This window comes from Procambarus clarkii, chromosome 88, assembly GCF_040958095.1.
Source record: "Procambarus clarkii isolate CNS0578487 chromosome 88, FALCON_Pclarkii_2.0, whole genome shotgun sequence".
NCBI classification, from domain to species: Eukaryota; Metazoa; Arthropoda; class Malacostraca; order Decapoda; family Cambaridae; genus Procambarus; species Procambarus clarkii.
The window spans coordinates 20,116,501-20,134,422 of record NC_091237.1 but is presented as its reverse complement, the minus strand read 5'-3'; the positions used below and the strand labels follow the sequence as shown (position 1 = coordinate 20,134,422).

The window sequence follows — 17,922 nt, the reverse complement described above, 5'->3', positions numbered from 1 at the left end:
TATTATTACACTAGTCCTTGTGTCGTTTTTAGCCATAAAGTATGAGTTTATTTATTGTATTTTATAATTTTAGCATTTGCTAATGAATACATATAATTCCCTCCCATTGTTTTTCAGTTTAAGTTGCAATCATTTAACCATATCCCCCTCCCCCTCTTCAATATACTGTACTGTATAGTAATCCACGTCCATACATACCATGCATTGTGTAATTACCAAAGTGTAATTGCAGGATGAGAACTATGCTCATGGTGTCCCGTCTTCCCAGTACTCTGTCTATACGTAATGCTTTGAAACAACGTACTGATGATTTTGGTCTCTACTTCCGTCTCACTTGTTTCAACCCTCTACCACTCTGCTTGCAAACGAAAACTTTGGCACCTTTGCTTCCTTAGCTTGAATTTGTGACCTCTAGTGGTTGTCAGTTTCAGAAATTCAAAAGCTTCTTGAAATATGGGCACCATGCAACTGCTGCATATACACTACACAACTGTGTATGGTGTATATACACTACACAACTGTGTATGGTGTATATACACTACACAGTGTGTGTAATTGCCTAAGTGTAGTTAAAAGATGAGCTACACTCGTGGTGTCCCATCTTCCCAGCACTCTGTCATATAATGCTGTGTCATCCATTTGGTCGGCACTCGAATGTACACACCAACTGGAAATTGACTTGTTTGTTGTGTCATTCAGTGCACAACCCCACTAAACTTCTCTGTAAACTTTCATGTTTTCCTGAATATTTTTTTATCCGATACCTTCGATGTCTCTCGCCTTATATCCTCTTGTTGGCATCCCGAGTGATTAGTACCTTTTGAATATCCTGCGACACAGGCAGTGATATGTAGTCTTCCAGGCCTGATGCCACCTTCAGATAATTACTCAAGTGTCATTATGAGAATGTAGATATGGAAAAAATAGCAAATTAATTAAATAGTAGCTATCCAGTCAACTAATTTGCTTGTAGTATTTGTATACAAACCATATACTGTATTTAACTTTTTCATATACATTTATAACATCAATACACCATCTATTGAAAGATCATGCAAAATCTGTGTCACTTGATATAACTTTATTAAGGAATAATTGCAGTTATCAAATACTGTATTTATAAAATGTATTTAAGATGCAGCTTCTAAAATTAAACATTTCCAAAAATACATAATACGATGGCCACATGCTTTCCTGAAAAACCTGTTGTCTGAAAAATTACTGTAGTTCTGACATCTTAAAAATCTAAGGAATATAGTTTTTAACTACAGTATGGTCAATAACTTGACCATGTCAGTCAGTATTTCTCCTAATTTTGTGCCCATGTATGAAACTCATAAACAACTCATTGTGGGACAGTCACATTTGTCAAAAAAAAAAGTGAGAATTATTACAGGAAATACCATATCTTTTATTTCAATGCTCCACTGGCAACTTTTGAGTAATTTTTTAAATATATCATTTGATGAATATATAATAGCAGAGCTTTTATTCACATAAATAATACTGTATTTCCCATGATCCAGTTTTTAAACCTTATTTTCCAACGGTAGCATTATGACTCCATATGAACAAAAAAAGCATGAAACCTGAAATGAAAACCGAGCATTGACATGGAATTCTCCACGACACCAACCATTTTACTAATTTTGTATTGCATCCATCCATGAATTATTAGTATTTTTTAATGGAGCTACCATTCATGTCCTCTTTTAGCCCATATGGTACTCTTTCAAGAGGAACATAAGATTTGCTAAGTGTAATTCACTGGCTGATGAATATCTACCAAAAGGACCTGCAAACCAACACAAGTGTGTGTGTGGGACCTGTGCTGGTCATATAGACACCACTAGGCATCACATGCTCCTAGGCTGCCATATGGCATACAGTGCTTCTCTGCTCCTTGCTTTCACAGCCTTATCACCAAATTCATTCAGACCATCGCTTTAGCAACTGTCATTAACGTCTATATTGCTCCAAAAATTAGAAACTAACATTTCTAGATAAGTTGTTGAGAAAGCATGTGATCATCTGTATAACCAATAATGCAATAGGAACATATCCTTCGCTGATTAAAATAGCACTTTTTCAATCCTACAGCTACCACCCAATATCACATATACCAGTAATAAAAGTCAATATTGTATGTTCATGTACATTTGTTATAGTATTAACCATTGCAACATTTTTCACATTTTATTATAGTACTCTGTTTGGCATGAAATTTTAATAAATACAATACAGTACTGTATTATTAAAATATAAATAACTATTTTTATAGTTTTTTGAATGCACTATATTTACATGAAAGTGTATTCTTTTACCAATATCATGACCATTAAAATATATATAATACAGTACTGTACTTTATATAAAATAGTTACCAGCCAACAGTAGCTGATATTCCTTCTTCCTTGAAGAAGGAAAATATCTTTGTAGATTTAAAAATATTAAAAACCAAAAAATTTTTGAAAAATAAAGAAGGATTAAGCTAACTTGTAATGTTGTAAGAGAGAGACCCTTGTGTAGGGAGAAATAGCAGTGCTATTGAGAGAGACCCTTGTATAGGGAGAAATAGCAGTGTATTATTTAAGAAAGAGACCCTCGTGTAGGGAGAAATAGCAATGTTAAATGTTGAAAAAACAGAATGGAACTCTGACCCCTTTCAGATGCACAGAGCATCATCTCAACAGGAAAATGTAATCTCGTAAAAAGAAAATCCAATGTAAACAAAAGGGATAAAATGGCTTTTTCTTAACATACACAGGGTTTCTCCCTACACAGGGTTTCAAAAATCCTTATTTCCACAAATTCCTATCCCTAACTCATAAAGCAAAGGGGAAGCACTGCTATAAACATCTATAATACTGCACTTATCGTGTTTGTTGAGACCATCCACGACACAGGTCTGGTTGTCACTGCCTCTCTCTCCCAAGTGACTGATAGGGGCAGCCACATGTCCCTGTCTGCCTGGTTCCAATAATGTCCCCTCTCTATACATGTCATACACATTTCTCAATACTTCATTTATATGTCTTATAATGTTCCAGGCTGTTTTTCTACATTTAACACTGTTGTTTCTCTATATTTTCTTGCATTGAATCTGCTTAACCATTCTTATCTTTTTTGTTTACATTGGGTTTTCTTTTTAGGGGATTACATTTTCCTGTTGAGATGATGCTCTGTGCATCTGAAAGGGGTCAGAGTTCCACACTGTTTTTTCAACATTTAACATTGCTATTTCTCCCTACACAAGGGTCTCTCTCTTAAATAATACACTGCTATTTCTCCCTACACAAGGGTCTCTCTCTCACAATGTCAGTGGTGGTGAAGAATACAAAGTCTTAAAGTAACAATGCAAGAAAACAATCTTTTCACAATAACTTAAATGCTTTATAAAATCAACCAAAATATATTACCCAAGTCTGTCATTTAAATGTGTAAGCAATTTTTTAAGTTATTGTTTGTGGACAAAGCAACATTTTTGCTAGTAAATAATGATGCAGCAGCATTAAATGTTGGTTCAGTGCACATCTTTAATCCATTGTTTATCCTTCATGAAAATTCGGTAAAATTTTAACGTATGAACTTAACTGCAACAAGAAAAACAAAGCACATGGTCACTCATTTGGCTTCATAGTTGCATTAACATTGGGTGAACAAATTGCAGTACTGTATTAACCACTTTACAAAAGTATTTAACAGAATCCTAAATTCTCAGTTTTGTCTTGCATGTGTTCAGGAAAGCAAATACTGTACTAGGAGGAAAAAAAATACACTATTCTAGACTTAAACAGACCAACAGATAACCAAACAGATATAGTCTAACCTAACATGTTAGTCCTAGAATACATTAGGTAGTTATCTTCGCTTGTTTCTTGGTTTCAGATTTGCTTTTTATGAAAACATTTTTCAATGGAACAAAATGTGAACTATTATTTGTGTGCAACAGTCCTGTTTTGTACACATGCTTCTCAGTTGCTATATGACTGTCTTACTGGAGGATGGGTTAAAACATCCAAGAATTAAGGGTCAAGAAGTCAGTAAGTGAAATACCAGTAATCAAATTTAAATTGAATTAAAATCAGTTAGCACAGTATATTCTTCGCATTATCTTACCTACAAGCCGGGTCTCTTGTGATGTGCCTTCAGTTTTATTGTACAATATCTAAGTTGATTATAATCTGCCATGCTAAATCATATCATATATAATGAAAAACAAAATAAACAGATAATTGTCAACAAATTGCTATAGTAATCACAAATGTTCCAGTGAAAGCAAAACAAAATACAAGTACTCCAGGTACTCTAACTCTGAAGAGGTATTTATACATTACAGAACATTAGTAATTATCAAAAGTAGGTGCCAAGCCAGGAAGGCTATGTAAGCACCATCTATGTTGCTGGATATTTGTATGGTGTTAAATATCACTCAAGGTGCCAATACAAGAATAAATGGATATAAGGGTGAACAATAATAAAGGTATCAGATTCTACAGCAGGACAAATGACCCCTAGGGACATTAGGAAAGAAAGACATGCGATCATCCTGAAAATCGAGACATTCTACATGGTGCATGACTGAAGTGGGACAATGCAGGTCGAACAAAAAGGAGCAAGACATTGTTCCATTAAGTGACCATGAGTTAAGCATGTGTGACCAATACACAACCTAGCCAAAGCTGTTTCTCATTGTCTATTACAGTGAGATGAGGTAGGCCAAGGGAAAAGGTCACATTTAATAATATGTAATTTATTACCTGTAATGCAAGCCCAATGACCCTGTCAATGGTTGCAGATTGCAAAATGAGTGACTGGGTAGAAATCTGACTAAGGAACCTCTTTCTGGGAAATGTTGCGAGCACTCCTCAGCGGCAGTGCCCACAAGTTCACTTGAGGTAACACCAATATTTCTGGGAACCCAGCAGAATTCAACTGTCTTATGTGATAAACAGCCAATACTGAATTTTGATCACTGCAGGATGCAGAGAGTTAAAAAGACTTCAGAGTCATTGTGGTAGAAAAGTGAATCACAATGACAAAAGAACGTTAAAGCAGGGAAAGCAGCTGACAGAGAGCATAAAAAATTGAATAAAATTCTGCCATGAAGATGCTAGTCCCCAGGGGCAGGCAGCACCTGGCAGAAGTGTGATCGGGAAAAACAACAGAGTAGCCAACACAGCTGGCAGACTGACTCATCAGTGAACAGAGCAATGGAGTCTAGTGAGATGACAAATGTTTAATTTATAAACACGTCTTTAGGACAACATGTGTAATTTAGTAATCGTTGTACAGCCAAAAATGTTTGTCCCCCGTGTGGATGTAGATAATGAGGAGACTGATATAGAAGGATGAAAGTAACAGTGTACAGAATAAAGGTAGTTCATCATGGTGGAAAATTAATGTTCTAAAAGTACTAAACATTTCATACATATTTTGACAGCATTGAATACATGTGATATAATTCTCACTAATGCTAAAATATTTAGAGCTTGAAACAAAAGACCCAAAAATACTGAACAAAAGTTGAGTTTGTGAACGAGATTAAAAGAAAAATAACATATAGGATACTTGAAACAGAAGACAACAATTATGACTTTAAATGTCATAGTGAGAGACTTTTGAACAGTACATTTGTAGGCTGGCCAAGTTTGTTAACTCTATATTTGCATTAAATGTTCTTTTTAATCTTCAAGTTTCCAAATTTCTCTGCAACAATATTGTGTACACACTGCTACCAACACTTCTTCTCACTGCTAGGTACACAGCATACATGGTCACAATGCAAAGATCTCTGCCCACATCTGCTTACAAGAATTTATCTCATCTATACTCTGTCTCATATAAACATGCTCTGCCTCATCCATACTCACTTTAATCTTAAATTAATTCCTAGTCTCACAGTTTATCATAACTGATATATTTCAAGTTTTTATACTATTACAAAATAAAAGGTGCAAATACATACATACAAAAAACATATTAATTTCTTTGTGATTTACTCACATACATTATAGATCCAGGTACACTAAACATCCTTTCTTCCGAACACCTTGGGCCAAACTCTGATTGGATATGTAGTCGTGTCTGGATAAGTAGTCGAATTTCCCCCCAGGTACGAAAAATAATAATTTTATTAACAAAAGTACGTAGGAATACATTATTGTTTCACTAGATACAGGACTTCAAACAAAATACCACAAAATATTGGTACAGTACAGTAACAGTACAAACAATAAATATAGGTGTTCACCAAGTGTCCAGATGTTTCTCCACATTTGATCTTGGAATGATGGATAGGTGAGTATGGTGTTAACTAAGGGTGGAGGTAGATGTTGAGGGTTACACACACAAGGAACATAAGAGGCATAAGTTTGCGCTTTCTTGGAAGCTCTCTAAAAAATTTGAGTGTTAATTGCCTCAAGCCACCTCTGCAATTTTGAAAACTGTATAAAATCTATAAAATGCCATCAGACTCTGAGGAGTGTCATCAGATCTTCTCTCCATGAACTTTAAAATGGTTTCAAAGCTCTTCTCCACCTCTGACGAATCTTCTGAATCCTGCAAATTTACCCAGCTATTTTCTGTTACCAAATTAATGATATCATCATCAGACATGCTTGGTGCAGTAGGAACATCTCTATCACACTCAATCCATGCATCCACTTCTTCCTCAAGATTGGCTGTGATCAGTTCATTTCTCATATGTCAGGACTGTTCATTTATTCCTTTAACATAGGCAAGGAGTTATTGTCTTAATTTCATCATCTCGTTGATTTTCCTTCCACCAAATTCTTCAAAACCGGCAGCATTGTCGTTGTCGTTGTCAGGAAACAAACCAGCTGCAGGCCAAGGTATGTTTGGGGCATGCTTCATGGTTGATTGCTTGACCATTTTCCATGCATGTGAAATACACCACACAGCTGACTTTATAGTAAATGTTTTCTCATAAAGTCCTTGACGATACCCGTCTTTGCATTGAGTTGTCTTGCGAACTCATTTCTGTAGTGGAGCTTGAGGTTCAAAATTATTCCTTGGTCCATGGGTTGTATCAAGGAAGTTATGTTGGGTGGCAAAAATATTCCAAACATACAGTATTGCCCTTAACTAGCTCATCTTCATATGGATGTGTTGAGCTATTATCAAGAAAGAGCACTACTTTGTTGTTCTCTAGTAAACCAATGCTCTTAAAATGGTTTTTCATTTCGGGTACAAAATGACTTAATTTGAGTGTGCCAGCTGCATTTGCACAAACAAGTAAAGAGAGCCGTTCTTTATTTGTTTTGAACCTAGTTGAACAACCTCTTTCATCCTGATGAGTGAATGTACAATCATCTAACGTGCACCAATACAAGCTTATTTCGTCGGCGTTATAAATTTGCTTGGGAGATAAAGAATCATCCTGCACGATCTGAAATTTTGACACACATTTCTCTGCACCTTTTGCATCAGCAGATTGTTTTTCATCTCGCAATTTCAAATGCCTAATTCCATGACGAACCTTAAAGCCCCTTAGCCGCCCATCACTGTATGCACAGTTATTATGAAGCCTCATTTCTTGGTGAAAATGCTTGGCTTTTTCCTTAATAAGCAATCCTGGCACTGGCTTCTTTGATTCGTCACGTGTCTGCCTGTACCATTCCCATACAGCCTCTTCAACACTTAACATGTGCACTACTAACAATTTTTCTATTGTGCATTGCTTCATCACTCTCACTTTTAGCATGACTTGCAAAAATCTTATCTTTAGCCGTCAATATTTCACAGAGTGGTTTTACTAACTTTGTACTTGGTACACACAACACTTCTAGGAATTTTAGTTTCAACTTCCTTTATAAGCTGAATTTTTTGTTCAAAAGTCATCACATGTTTTTCTTGGCTCTACAGCTTGTTGAATCCCTAAACAACAGCTTTCCTGCATTTCTTAGTGCCATAGTACCAGGATAAAAAATATATGCACAGATATAAAATGGTACTGTAAGAGGGGAGAAGTCTTTGTATGCCACGGGCGGCCACAAAAACAATACCGGTTCATCGAGCAGGTGCAAAGGTCGCGCCACAGTGACACGGTAGTCGGCTGTGTGAAACTACATAGGCATAGGCCTCTCATGAGTTAAGACACTGCTTGGGACCGGACAGTAAATGAATAGATGGAATAAATGAAAGATTGAGGTCCGGCAGTTAGGTCGAGGAGTGTAGTGCGGTCAGGTTTGTTTTCAATTTACAATTGAGAATTCTGTGTTTGAATCTCTGGCAGGACAGAAATGGTTGGGCACTTTCCCCATCATCATATTATATTACATATGATTGTAATATTTTTTACTTTCATTCAAAACATAGAAATTTTACCACCCTAACCTATCATAACCTAACTAAGTCAGTATTTCATGTTCCTAAAATAATATATTATTTATTGTTAGAAAGGAACCAATCTGAAAAGAAATATTTGAAAATAATGAAAATCAATTGGCCAGTTAGGCAAATCAGACCTTGCATACTAGGCCAAGTACTATAGTGTGGTTCAGGTTATTTAAAAGTGCCCAAAAAAATATTGGAAATTTCTTTTACAAACAGAGTGGTAGATGGTTGGAATAAGTTAAGTGAGCTTAAATGAGTTGGAGGCCAAAACCGTCAGTAGTTTCAAAATGCTATATGACAGTACTTGGAAGACAGGACACCACGAGTGTAGCTCTCATCCTGTAGCGACACTTGGGTAATTACTTATTAGTAAGTAATTACACACAAACACACATGTGTTGTGCCTAAATAACTGCCACTAAATGGCTTCCAGAACTGAAGGACAAGAGCTACGAGGAGAGGTTAGTGGCATTAAATATGCCAAAACTAGTAGACAGAATAAAGAGAGGTGATATGATCACTACATATAAAATAGTAACAGGAATCAATAAAATTGATAGAGAAGATTTCCCAAAACCTCAAACTTCAAAAACAAGAGGTCATAGATTTTAACTAAACAAAGGTGCCAAAAAAATATATGAAAATTCACTTTTGAAAACAGAGCAGTAGACGGTTGGAACAAGTTAGGTGAGAAGGTGGTGGAGGCCAAACCGTCGATAATTTCAAAGCGTTATATGACAGAGTGCTGGGAAGACGGGACACCACGAGCGTAGCTCTCATCCTGTAACTACACTTAGGTAATTACATATACAAAAAAGTGCAAGTTACATATCAAAATGTGTATGTTGATGTGTTTACACTAATCATTTAAAGACACTTATTGATGAGGTATGTCACTGGAGTCAGGCCTACAGTGTGTGTGTGTTATATATACTCACATTGTACTGCACTCGAATCTTACCCAGTTAAATCAATCGACAAATATTTTAGTAACAAAATAATCATACAGTAGATTTTAACATTTCAATGTGATGAGTAAAATTATTTAACTGAAAATGATTTAACAATAAAACACCTTGAATTCTACTGTGGTATTGAAAAATACCAGAAACAAATGCTAAAGTCCTCAATTACATCATTTTTCTCCATCTGTGTATGCTACATATTAAAAATTTGTTTTATATTCAAATATACATTCAAATATCTTGTAAATTAAGAGGAATTGTGTTTATACACAAGGTTGTGCTAATGCTATCATTAAATATATATGTATGCAAAACATTTGAACATTTACTTTTTAAAGTGATTTTGGTATTAAAATGTGCAAATGTTCTTTCATTTTCACTATTAAAAACATAATACTGGATGCAACAGTAGTTCTTTTGTTTTGGATAGGTCCAGTATGAATATGTTCATTATATATAAATGATATGGATTAAAACAAATGTTATTTAATGGTACATACTGTAGTTTGTAAGTGATTCACTTGTAAAACTGTGAACATACATTATCATGAAGTACAACTACAGTATTTGTAAACAAATGCAGAGTAATCTTTATATAATGTAACCTTAAGGAGGCTAAGATATACAACTGCTGTACCAGAAATATCTAATAAGAATAAAATAATATGTTATGATATTTGTCCAGTCAAATATTCATCACGTCCAAGACAAAAAAGCATAACAAAGAACAACAAAATAGCTATTCTGCATAGATATTTTGCCACAAAAAATGACACATGTATAGAGAATGGAATAATGACTGAAGATAAAATAACCCATTATTAAAAAATTTACTTACCTAATATTTTGCACATATATTTTATTTGATGCACGAGTTAATCATATTAGGAGGCTAACAAATATATGTACAATATACAGTAGAGTTACCGGAACCTGTATTTCATCTGTGTCTGTTTTTTATCTGTATGTGTATGCATACACATGCATGCATGCATGCATACATACATACAAACATATATACATACCATACATATACATCACACCAGACCTGTCCCCTGAAGCCTACATCAAAGGGATAACATCAGGAGCGTATGCAAAGCTGGCGAAGATAAGAATTGCCTTCAGAAACTTGTGTAAGAAATCATTCATTACCTTGTATACCTCATGTCAGACCAATACTGTAATATGCAGCTCCAGTGTGGAGTCCACATCTAGTCAAACACAAAAAGTTAAAAAAGATTTGGAGGCATGCCACCAGGCTAGTCCCCGAGCTAAGAGGAATGAGCTATGAGAAAAGATTACTGGAACTGAATTTCACGACACTGGAAGACAGAAGAGTTAGGGGAGACATGATCACTACCTACAAAAGTCTTAGAGGAATTGACAGGGTAGATAAACTGTTTTAACATGGTTGGTACGTGAACAAGGGAACACAGGTGAAAACTGAGTACTCAAATGAGCCACAGGGTCATTAGAAAAAATGTTTTCAGTGTCAGAGTAGTTAACAGATGGAATGCATTAAGCAGTGATGTGGTGGAGGCTGACTCCATACAGTTTCAAATGTAGATATGATAGAGCCCAGAAGGCTCAGGAATCTTTACACCAGTTAAGAGGCAGGACCAAAGAGCAAGAGCTCAACCCTCGCAAGCATAACTTGACGAGTACATATATATACAGATGTACATGTACTGTATACACATACATATGAATGTATGTACATGTGTACAAGCATACACACACAGTACAGATATTCACATTTACTAGATCACATTACTAGAACAGGTCTCAAATTCTTACTACTTCTTATTTCAGTTTTACTCAGTTTATTTTAAAAACTATAGTATTATACATAGTCAAGTACTATATTATCATTAGAACAATATGAATGCACTTACATATTTTCAGTTTATGAAATTTGTTTGAAACAATATAATTAGTACTGTACACAGTACTATAGGTCTTAGATTTGTCCTTAATGCTACAAGTACAAGGAAACCCATAATTGCAGTTACTCTCCAAATGAGCTACGATGTATACCCCATAATACTAATTCTGTAATATAATATATACATGTAATATGTACATGTAAAACCCGACTTGTGGAAAATAAATCTTCCAAATGTTTTTAAAGTTAAGAGTAAGAATAAATGTGTATGCAAACATACAGCTACCCCAGGTATCTTCACTGAGACATCTATATCACATCAATATTTGAATTATTGCTACAACCCCCAAACTGAATCAAGTATTTGAAAGAAGCTTCATATAAGGCACAAATGGTGTATGGGAGAAGAGAGAGAGAGATGAGCATTCCTCTCCAGTATCCACCTGAGGAGAATAAAATACACATCAATGATGGCAAGTCAGCAATATATTACTGTATGTATGTATGTACATTATGCTTTTATGTATGTGTATGAGTATATAATAATTATAATAATTCATTGTGTCAGGGGACAGGCAGCCAGAATGTATTCACACACGTTAGGCTTATATTGGTCCCCCTCCCCCCTCAAGGTCGAATTACTGACCCCGACCAGGATGCAACCCCACAACAAGCTAATTAACTCCTGGGTACCTTTTTTATCAACAATGTGTGTCAACTTCAGTGAGATTCTTTTCATGCAGTTATAGGACAAAATGATAATAACCTTTACAAATGTGTGGTCGAGCAGCTGTGCAACTGTTGACCGAGATTTTGGGTCGTGGACAAAACACCCAGCTAGGAACTCATGACCTTCTTCTGAGAGTTGTTTAGGTATGGTCGGGGATTCTCCCATACCAACACGGAACATTATCTGCACACTGCTGTCATACTCTGGCCATGGTCTCTGGAAAAAGATATTACAGTACTTTTACTATGTAAAATATTGAACAAAAATATTAATCAGACTACTCATGCCCATTCAATATTTGTAATGAGCTCATTAAGTGATAATCTTTATAGCTACAGTACTAAGTTTTGTATTGAGTACATTGATAGCGGGTTGCATAACACTCTAATACAATTCAAAACATGGTATGAAGCATAGAGCAGCATTAGGACAAAACTCATTCTTAACTTAGAGAGTATAGTGTACATGTACAACACAGTATTAGGCATAAATTAAATTATGGTACAGTATTGTCTTTCTTTTCTAATACTGTATAGTATATTGTATGCCTTAATTTTTTCTTCACCAATCTTCCCTGTTACAGTGTCTAATAGGACAATGAGCAATAACCTAAGTGTAGTTACAGGATGAGAGCTACGCTCGTGGTGTCCCGTCTTCCAAGCACTCTTCGTCATATAAAGCTTTGAAATTACTGACAGTTTTGACCCCCACCACCTTCTCACAAAACTTCTTCCAACCGTCTATCACTCTGTTTGCAAAAGAGAATTTTCTTATATTTCTTCGACAGCTTTGTTTAGTTAGTTCAAATCTATGACCTCTTGTTCTGGAAGTTCCAGGTCTCAGGAATTCTTCCCTATCAAAAATTTATCAATTCCTGTTACTATTTTGTACGTAGTGATCACATCACCTCTTCTATTTTCTAATTTTGGCATATTTAATTGCCTTAACTTCTCCTTGTTGCTTTTGTCCTTCAGTTCTGGGAGCCATTTAGTTGCATGTCTTTGCACCTTTTCCAGTTTGTTGATGTGCGTCTTAAGATATGGGCACATACAACCATTGCATATTCCAGCTTTGGTGGAATACTGGTGTAGACTATTTGTCATGCAAACATCCGTACTTTGAATAAATATCCTATTTTCATGTGCTGTAAAATGTGTTTGACAATTTGCTTTTCCATATATGGTACTGCTAATATTTTTATTTTAATAAACATTTAAGTGCATTTGTAGTAGTGCTTACTTTGCCAGTTGCCATCTCAATAACAACACACCCGACAGACCAAACATCTGCCGCTCGACCGTGCCCTTCACTCGACTGGAAAATTTCTGGGGCCATGTAAGCTGCAAAACAATAAAAATGGAACTGTTACTATCCTTGTACTGAAGAGTTAGATCAGATAGAAGGATAAGCCTTCAGAAATTTAGATTATCTTTTAGTACAGTACAGCATTATGAATTAAAATAAAAAGAATACTTTATTTGTAAAACAGCCCATGTTATTTGCTTTATTGTCCGAAACGCTATGCATATTAGTGGCTTTAGGTATTGTATGTACTAGCTCTATCTTTAAATTCCAACATTATGTTTGTAACTCATCTTTAATGTATGTACCCTTACCTGAATAAAAAATCTATCTTTATACATACAGGATGTGTAAGTTCAAATATCTTGATCTTACATTAAAATATCATCCAAACTAGGTAGCATGCTATTCACCATTTTATTATATATTTTGTTACTGTACTTCTCTTTTTTTTTGTACTGGTTCAGATACAATTATTACAAACCATAACAAAGTTCTATGTGAAGCCTCAGCTTTATTCAGTAACAGACTTTAAAAAAATGTGTCACAGTGTTTTGAAAACATCTGTAAGGAAAACACATTCACAGGCAGAAGGCTAACTCATAATTTAACATTCCCCTAATTTTGTCACAAGTATCCAAAGAAAGAAAGAAATATTTTTACCATGTGTGCCAGCTATTCCTGCCAGTTCTCCTATTTCCGTCTGATGTCCACGCAGTCTGACAGCACATCCAAAATCTCCAAGTTTTAAAGTATTTCCTTCTTCAGAAAGGAAGATATTTGCACCTTAAAAGACCAAAAATACATGCAACATATAGAACAAACTATTTGTATAACAATCCTATAACAAATACCTTCAGCAATTTCAAGAAAAGATCACTAAAATGCATACTCACTCTTTGAATTCACTGAAGGCATCAGCATTTTGTGCTGCAAGGTAACATACTACTACATGCATACTACACAAGTGTTTTTCCACACACTTTATCTATAACCCCAATGCCATGTTCCTTTCTGGGAGCTTTCCATCAGAGGGTTGCCATAGCAGAAGTTTCTCCAGGGGAATCTATCACCACACAAACCTTTCACTCTGTTCAAAACAACCTTTCCCAACCCCCACACCTTTTCTTATATACCATTCCACTATTCACTTTCTTATATACCATTACACTATTCACTTCTGGTCATCTGCCTAGAATCTACCATATGATATATTTATTTCGCTCTTGTACACCCTCCTCATTAAACAAGTCTGAAGCATTCTACCAACATGTCCATATTACCTTGGTATACTGTGCTTTGCCCATTCCACCCCTGCACATTTCATTTCCTCACCCCATTTCATCAATACCACATCTCTCATTTACTTTCTCATTGCTATACATACCCCAAATACACCAGCTGAATTTCTTAACCTAATTTAAACTTCTTGCATTCTTGAACACTCTGTCCCTTTCCATATCCAAGCTTCACTCCTTTGTCGAGGCTAGGAGTAATACATCTCATTCTTCCTCAACTTTCAAACTTACAGTTTTCATTTTATTATACTGTACAATACTATTCACCTCTCCTAGCACTCTTCCACTTATTATCCTATCTTATTTCATCTTACATATTCCCTTTTTTATCTAACATTGCTAATTATTATTTAAAACTTACTACCTCTTTCAGTATTTATCTCTCCTACTTTTATCTAACAGCTCAACCCTCTGTGTTGTCACAAAATCCACAACATCCTATTCCCATCTCTCAAACACCATAACCTTACTTTTTCCAACATTTACCTTCTACTTTTTTCTTCCACACTATTATAGTGAAAACCATTACTCCACAAATTTGGAAATCAGTTTTATTTACTTTAAGCAATTACAGTATTCAGTTTTTTAACCTTTAAACTCTAAACTTAGCTGCATAGCTTGGTAAATGAAAAGACCAAGCAAAGACTTCACAATGTGATTATGTAATACAGGCTGCTAAAGAGTAGAGATTCTTACCTTTGATATCTCTATGGACAATTCCCTTCTCATGTAATGCATTCACTGCCTCCAACAGCTGCCTAGTATATTTCCGCACACTCTCCTCAGGAAGACCAGTTTCTGTACTTGTAGCTAGACTCTCAAGGGTGCCTTCATCACAGTATTCCATGAACATCAACATTTCATCCTGCCACCAAAAGATTTGGTTATATAATTTACCATTTTACTCTAAAGGCAAGAAGAACTTACAAAATTTTAACACGGCAGATAGAAGATTTTCACATAATATACTGTTTTATTACACGTACACAATTTCTGCTAATAGAAATGGAACATCCTTTGCCTAAAATTGTTAATGTTTTATAACTTCTGTCCCATTTAATTTAATTGAGATTTAACTATGGAAATTTAAACTAAGCATAAAAACAATAAACATACTACTGTACTAGTTTCTCACAAGTCAAGTGGGAGTTGTTAGTCTTGCGTCTGAAGCCAGGAGCAGCCTATATTACTTAGTGGGTTGTTTTCATATATTATAAAATTATAAATATTTATGTAATATTCTATAACACCCATTCCAAGTGATATAGTGAGAGCAATGTTCGTCATCTTCAAGCTTACAATTACTGTACTGTAATATAAATTTCTAGTAGACTGCTTTGGTCAGCACATTTATATCTTCCGCCTCTCAAGTGACAAATAATATACATAGTACTGTACAGTGTTTCCCATCACCTTTAAAAGTCGTGTCATCTGAAGGATGGGGAAGCAACAATGAGGTGTAGGTAATACAGTTTTACAGTACAGTACTTTGTTTCTTTTAAACACTCATTTAACTGATGATCATGACTTTTCTAACTACTCTAAATTAAAATGTTACTCAATATGTAAAAATAAAGGTGTACATGACATACATTGTGGATTTCAACACCATAACATTGGACGAGATGTGGGTGTTGAATACCCTCAAAGATGCGTAGCTCATCAGCAACACGTAGTATGGAACGGTGATCGTTGGGCTGTAAGGGAAGGACCTTCATGGCCATCAGATCTCCTGTATTGTTGTTTACTGCTGTGTACACTTTTCCAAACCGTCCAGCACCTGAAAGGGAAACCAATAATATGCATTAGGTCATAAAAAGCATTTATATTACCATTCTCAAGACCATATTTCTGCAGCAAAATAGGACTTCATATAATTGCTTTACTGCTGGATTGGCTACAAGTTTATTGATTTATTACATTACATTGCCTCTGATTACTGCCCTCCAATTTCTGCCAGAAAATTTTTCATCCATGTCGGAAGTCTCCCTGTTACCCCTCCAGCAAGTTCCAGTTTCCAAAACAGCCTCTTTTGTGGGACTCTGCCAAAAGTCTTTTTTTTTTTTTTTAGGGCCAGATAGACACAGTCAGCCCAACCATCTCTTTTTCTGTAGAATCTCTAAAGGGTTTCTTTATAGAGACCCTTTAAAAAGAATCACTTTACAATTTAAAGGGTCTTCTCGGTTACCATTTTTTGTAGATTGGAACGTTTGCCTTTTTCCAAAGACTGTATCTACTAAGATTCCTGTGGACAAATATGTCTGGAATATCAGTTAGAGTGGGACGCTTAGCTCAGCTGCACATTCTCTCAGCACCCAAGGTGAAACTCCATCTTATCTAACAGCTTTATTTTTTCCTAGCCCCATCAGTAAATTTTCTGCTTCATCTTGAGATACAGTACCTTTATGAATTCTATGGTGTTCTCTGAAATCCTCATTTTGTACAAATAATTTGCAACTATTCATTTAGTGTTTTACACATTTCTTTTTAATTATCAGTGAACTTGGTTCCCATTCTCAATCTCTGGATTTTATCCTTTACATGCAACTTGCTTTTAATGAATTTATAGATAAGGCTTGGATCTGTTTTACATGTGTCTACAACCTCTTTCTCAGTTCCTTTCTGCCTCTCTCCTCACTTCTGTGTATTTGTTTCTTGCTTGTTTGTATTTCTGGTATGTTTGAGGGTTAGGCCTATTCCTATAATAATAATAATAATAATTTATTGGATTGGGGGACAGGAAGCCTGAGTGTATTCATACACGTTTGGCTTGTATCGAGGTCTACCCCCCAAGGTCGAACTACTGACCCCGAATTACAGAAAAATATAAAAAATATATTTGATATATATATATATATATATATATATATATATATATATATATATATATATATATATATATATATATATATATATATATATATATATACATACACACACACACAAGAGTTCTTACATTCTTATAAAGCCACTAGTACGGATAAACGCAGATCCTTAACAACATCAATGGTGTCCAAGAAATGTGTAAGTACTCATTCATAATGATGAGCTGCCCGAAATCTTAGCGAAGTATCCAAAATTTGCTTACTGTAGGTAATGCATGCACATGACTGTAAAGCTGCCGCCCAGTTGGGTGGGTGTGCAGCAAGACTAGTAACTGTGTGACTCACCATAGATGTAAAGTGCCATGTATAGTGACTGTTGTGAGCCTCTTGTTGAATCACTTGTGACACAAAAGATTATTTGTGTGTAATAGTGTGGGCGATTAAATATGTATATGTATATGTATATGTATATATATATATATATGTACATGTATGTATGAGTATGTGTACATGTATATATAACATTACTAATTGTGTAACTAGCGTCAAAAGATTGTTA

At 35.2% G+C, this 17,922-nt stretch overlaps 2 protein-coding genes across 8 annotated transcripts in view; both read right to left on the bottom strand.

Moving 5' to 3' along the window:
- Nucleotides 1-1,066: 1,066 nt before the first annotated feature.
- The window catches only part of Mekk1 (mitogen-activated protein kinase kinase kinase 4), a 58,865-nt gene continuing 42,009 nt past the window's right edge, over nt 1,067-17,922 (bottom strand). For 2 of the 7 annotated variants that reach the window (XM_045726754.2, XM_045726758.2), the window contains 6 exons: nt 16,131-16,318; nt 15,235-15,403; nt 13,904-14,026; nt 13,178-13,278; nt 11,975-12,154; nt 1,067-11,651 (listed from right to left, as the gene is read on the bottom strand). In XM_045726754.2, the coding sequence (XP_045582710.2) occupies nt 11,565-11,651; nt 11,975-12,154; nt 13,178-13,278; nt 13,904-14,026; nt 15,235-15,403; nt 16,131-16,318 (848 nt within the window). In that variant the 3' untranslated portion in view covers nt 1,067-11,564. Of the gene's footprint in view, nt 11,652-11,685; nt 12,155-13,177; nt 13,279-13,903; nt 14,027-15,234; nt 15,404-16,130; nt 16,319-17,922 lie in introns of those variants that run through there. The other 5 variants (XM_045726755.2, XM_069317657.1, XM_069317654.1 and 2 more) reach the window with 4 other exon arrangements.
- LOC138359078 (jerky protein homolog) lies at nt 7,061-7,708 on the bottom strand. Its single transcript, XM_069317779.1, has one exon. It carries the CDS (start codon nt 7,706-7,708, stop codon nt 7,061-7,063), a length of 648 nt encoding a protein of 215 aa, XP_069173880.1.